Genomic DNA, 4,448 nt, shown 5'->3' on the forward strand with positions numbered 1-4,448 from the left:
CAAGCGGACCGCGCCTGGGAAGCACTTCGTGCACTGAAAGCCCTCGGGCACAGCGCACGGCACATTTGCCTCCTCCGCAGCAACGTGGAGTTGCTGCAACTTTCCACGCTTCGAGTACGTCTCGAAGTGATCACGCGCTTGCTTAATCCGATCACGGTAAGCACTCGGCCTCTTGTTGAAGTTCTCAACAAAAGCATTCCAACTTTGACACAGTGCCTGCCACTCGGGCACTTTGCTGCGAGAAGATGTCTTCTTGCTTTGAAACCATCGGAGCTCATGAAAGAGTCCGATGAAGTAATCGCGCCTTTGATGCGTTTCCGCATCGAAGTGCAGCTCAGCAGCCACAGCGTCATCTTTGATGGCGCTGCATACGTACAACGGCACCTCATTCGGAGGTACCGAGTTCCCATACCGGTCCGCGATCTCGGATGCGGACGGCATCCACGGATCGCACGCTGCAGGCGCAGCGCGCGGAGAGCCTTGAGCTTTTCAATCACGCGCTGCAGCTGCAGCGCGCGGAGTACTGAGAGCCCCAGCGGAAGCGAGTGGGGTATCGCTCTCAGTTCGCGAACGCTTCGAGCTCGAAGCGTCCGATTCGTCCCCTTCACGCGGGAGAATGTTCTTGGCGTGAGGGTCGAGCGATTCGCTCGACACTGAGGCTTTGCGCTTTGAGGGCGAGTCTTCCTCGCCCTCCATATCTTCATCGTCGTCGTCGAAGTCGACGACGTCGCCGTACTTCGCCTTCTGGCGTTCGAAGTAGTCGTCGATGGAGAGATGACTCCCCACCGACTTTGTGGACTTCTTCTGAGGCGCGTTCATCGTTGAATGAGCGCGGATTTCTTCTCCAAACGCGGAGAATTGACGAATGCTCAATTCCGAAGATTGACGTGCGGAGACCCCGCGCGTCTAACCTTAAGGAGGGGATGGTGTAACGGGGTTACACGTACAAGTGGCTGCTAGCCACTTGTGAATTTAACGGATAGGATATCTGTTAAAAGTTTTAGATACTTCCTCACCTTGGTGTAAGTCACACCAATGGATACATTGAAGTGGGCCACCACAATGAGTGGTCCACACCTACCCAAGGATCCTATTGGTAGAAAGCAGCATCTTTCTACCAATCAGAGACATGCATATTAGCGGGGCTCTGACAGCCAGTTGCTGTCCACCTCTTTCATAGATGATAAACAGTTTTTAGCAGATTTAGGAGGAAGATCAATTTACAAACAATACAGTTCTCATTTTACCTAATCTAACGGAAATTACGGAATAATACCTCGGGCACTATTTAATAGTACCCCTCACAAAATCTCGAAAGGTTACTCTGTATTACCACAAGGTTACATCGCTACCTTAGCTTACTCGTCGATCAGTGCAGCATCATTAAGAGCGTCGTGCAGCTCGTCCAGGTTAAAGTCGTCCATATCCTCGTGGTCCTCGTCAGCGGCTTCCCAGCTTGTACAGAATTGCTCACCATACACGTCGTGCTTCGCAACGTGCCAGTCCAGGTAGCTGTCTGCAAACCCAGCAGCAGAGACTGAGTTAATGACAGTGCTGCGAACATGTGCAGGCAGCGCTAGTGAATGGCTGGGGCTGCGTTCTATAGTGAAGTGAGGTGTAACAAGATGACTGGTCATCAGAGCAGGATAGGGTACGTGAGTTACTGTAGGGTTACTACCGGGTTACTCTGAGAGGGTACTATTTGGGTAGAGGGTATTAATCGGGAATTTCCGTTAAGTCACTTGGAGTCTTATCTAAGTTAAATTATATTTGTGTATTCAAATATAATTAACCTAAGTAATTACTAAGTACTTACGCTTCCTCATACACGTTGCGCAACGTGTAAGCTAAAGTAGTGAGTCAAGTTAGACCCACTACAATACTGGTTCGCGGGCTTTAGGGGCCCGCTTGACTCGCAGTTCAATGACTTGTGTTGAGATCGTGTAACACAGACAAGATAAAAAAAGACGCGATATCCTATTGGCTAATACTCAGTATAGAAATTGCATGCAGCGAGCAGGCGAAACGTAAGCTGCGACGACCTGCTTCATGCACTTTATTGTGGCTAACATGGGTGTTATGCGTGTTGTTGACAGCGTTAACTTGCAGACTAGCATCTACTTAATCGCCCTAGCACGGGTTATGGTGCGAAATAGAACACGTCGAGCCACTGGGTTGGCATCCTGGATGGCTTGCCTGATCCGCCGCAGAGTGGTGACGGCGCGATCCGGGCGCCGTTTCTCGGCGTGCCTGGGGTGTTTTAACTGGATATTTGCCATACCAACGAGGATAAATCATCTGCAGCCTGCTGAGAAGATGGTCTTTGCATTGATTGTCCTGTGATTGCCTCAACACCGACCACAACGTGGCGGCTAAGTACTGTCCATTGGGAAAACATTTTGTGGTTGGATTTAGTAAAATCAGACGGCTGCAGTGCTCTGAATGGAGGATACCCCGGGGCAGAATGACCGAGCCACCAAACGAGCCGCACGCTTAGCGCATCTAGATGTGGAAACATGAACGCTTCGGGCATCCTGTGGAAGCACCCATCGGATTTCCAATGGTAGACGATGTTGCATGGGTCAGATTGCGCTGTCACATGCTAGATTTCTTCGTGTGCACGCCACAGCCCAGCCTCCTGCAGGAGGTCGGGGATCATTGAGCTTATGTTTTCCCTCCTGATATTACGCTGGGCCACGCATTTTTCCTTCAGTAGTGTAGCGAACCCATCGAGCAGTACGTCTGGAAGCTGGTTCAGTGCTCTTCGAGTCTCTTGGGGCTTCTGAAAAAGTTCGACGTGTGTGTGTGTGGGGGGGGGGGGATGCCTGTGGCACGCATCCACGAGCTGCTACCCGTACTGAGCATTACATTAAGTCGATTCGAAATGCCCGGATAGCGAAAAACAATGATGAAAGCAGCGCATGCTGGGGTTGTATCGTTTTGTGCAGGCGCTACGGACTTGGTCTCCATCAACGTGACCACGTGCTGGCGTATCCATTGAAGTGCTACGATCAGTGAGCTGGGTTGGGCGGGTGGTCATGGCGACCTACCTGCCTTGCTGGATGCGTGGTGAATATGATTGTGTGGGGAAGAGCGAGGTGGGTAGCTTGCGATATTTACACCACTTTTGGCCAATAGGATGGAGCTTTCCACCGTAACGCGAATGAAATACGCTTTCTCAAACAACGTCGTTGATAAGCATCTAGGTTTAGACTTGGTGTAATTATTGGATTGTCAACGCACCATTATTTGAAATCGTAAGCTTCACAGGTTACGCTGGCTCACAGTTTTCAATATTGGCGATTCTAAAATTGGAGAATGATTATTGTATTTTGGAAGTTGATTGGGCATGAATGTAGAGCTAACAACACCTCCACTGGTCGTGAGTAAAACTAAAGTTCGTAAAATACAGTGATAAGCTTAGTTTGTGCGCTCCACCGGTATAAGTAAATTGCGCTAGATTTGCTGAGAATTTACGCGGACCGCGCGGATTGGAGCAAGTTCGCTCACGGAGAGGGCCTCGAGTAAGTCCATGAGGCAAGCTCAACCGCCGGTTTTGCAGTCAAGACTATTGTGGCTGACACGCACATACAGCCAACGCCCTGAACGCTCTCCGGATCTGCTGACTAGCGGCGCTAACCCTCCTGATGCAGGTCAGCGCTGGTGATTGTACTCCCTTCTTGCCAAGCCTTGCTTTCCTTTGCAACTTGCTTCCTTGTTAGGCGCGGTTTGCCTTGCAATTTGCTTTTCGTCGTCTACATTGTTTATTTTACAACGTTCGTGCTGCTAAACAGTAAGTTGCACAATGACAAACATGACTAGGGGGTGCAACTTGTGTGCCATAACGCAAGTGTTGCATAATGTAGCGTGAATGTAGCTGAATGTCGTTCGATGACAAACTTGCCAAGAGCGGCAAGCACGGTTCTTACGAACTGCGAATTCGTGCCCAAAAGCGTAAATTCTACACTGCGACGAAAAAGCGCGAACCTAAGAGTGAAACCGAACTCAACTACCGACTTCCCTGGCTTGTAGTGGACAACTGCATATAAGAGCGGCTGATGCGCACGGCCACGCGCACGGAGGAGCCGTCGTCATCCGCCATAGTACAGCGCTAGGGAGCGAGAGACGCAGGGGGTGCAGATTGAAAGTCAGACGGAGGGCGCGCTCGCCGCACCGCAAGAAGCGATGCACGTCCTTCTCGGTAAGCGAGAAGCGTACTGTTGTCCGAGCTGTAGAGGAGTGCAAGGACGCTCGCAAGGCTAGGTATTCGTGAGTACTTTCCCAACCTTAGCGAGTTTGCTTACGAGTCTAGAAGTAAACTAGAGCCGAAGTGGGTACGAATCAAGAGCACACTGTTTTACCAGTGTGCTGCCAAGGATAGCAGCAGCATGAAGAAAGCGCACCCCACCTGAATCGGCACGAAGCTGCCACTGGAGGTAGAGCTGGAG

The 4,448-nt window shown here is 50.7% G+C and overlaps 1 protein-coding gene across 1 annotated transcript; it reads right to left on the reverse strand.

Annotated features, from left to right (window-relative positions):
- Positions 1 to 1,358: 1,358 nt before the first annotated feature.
- IUM83_14263 (Pogo transposable element with KRAB domainlike) lies at positions 1,359 to 4,102 on the reverse strand (the record flags this gene model as incomplete). The annotated part of the gene is made up of 2 exons (XM_067938991.1): positions 1,359 to 1,516; positions 4,018 to 4,102. The coding sequence occupies 2 exons, from the start codon at positions 4,100 to 4,102 to the stop codon at positions 1,359 to 1,361; spliced, it is 243 nt and encodes an 80-aa protein (XP_067791053.1).
- Between the last annotated feature and the right edge of the window lie 346 nt (positions 4,103 to 4,448).

This window comes from Phytophthora cinnamomi (assembly GCF_018691715.1).
Source record: "Phytophthora cinnamomi strain GKB4 chromosome Unknown Contig42, whole genome shotgun sequence".
In the NCBI taxonomy this organism is placed as follows: domain Eukaryota; phylum Oomycota; class Peronosporomycetes; order Peronosporales; family Peronosporaceae; genus Phytophthora; species Phytophthora cinnamomi.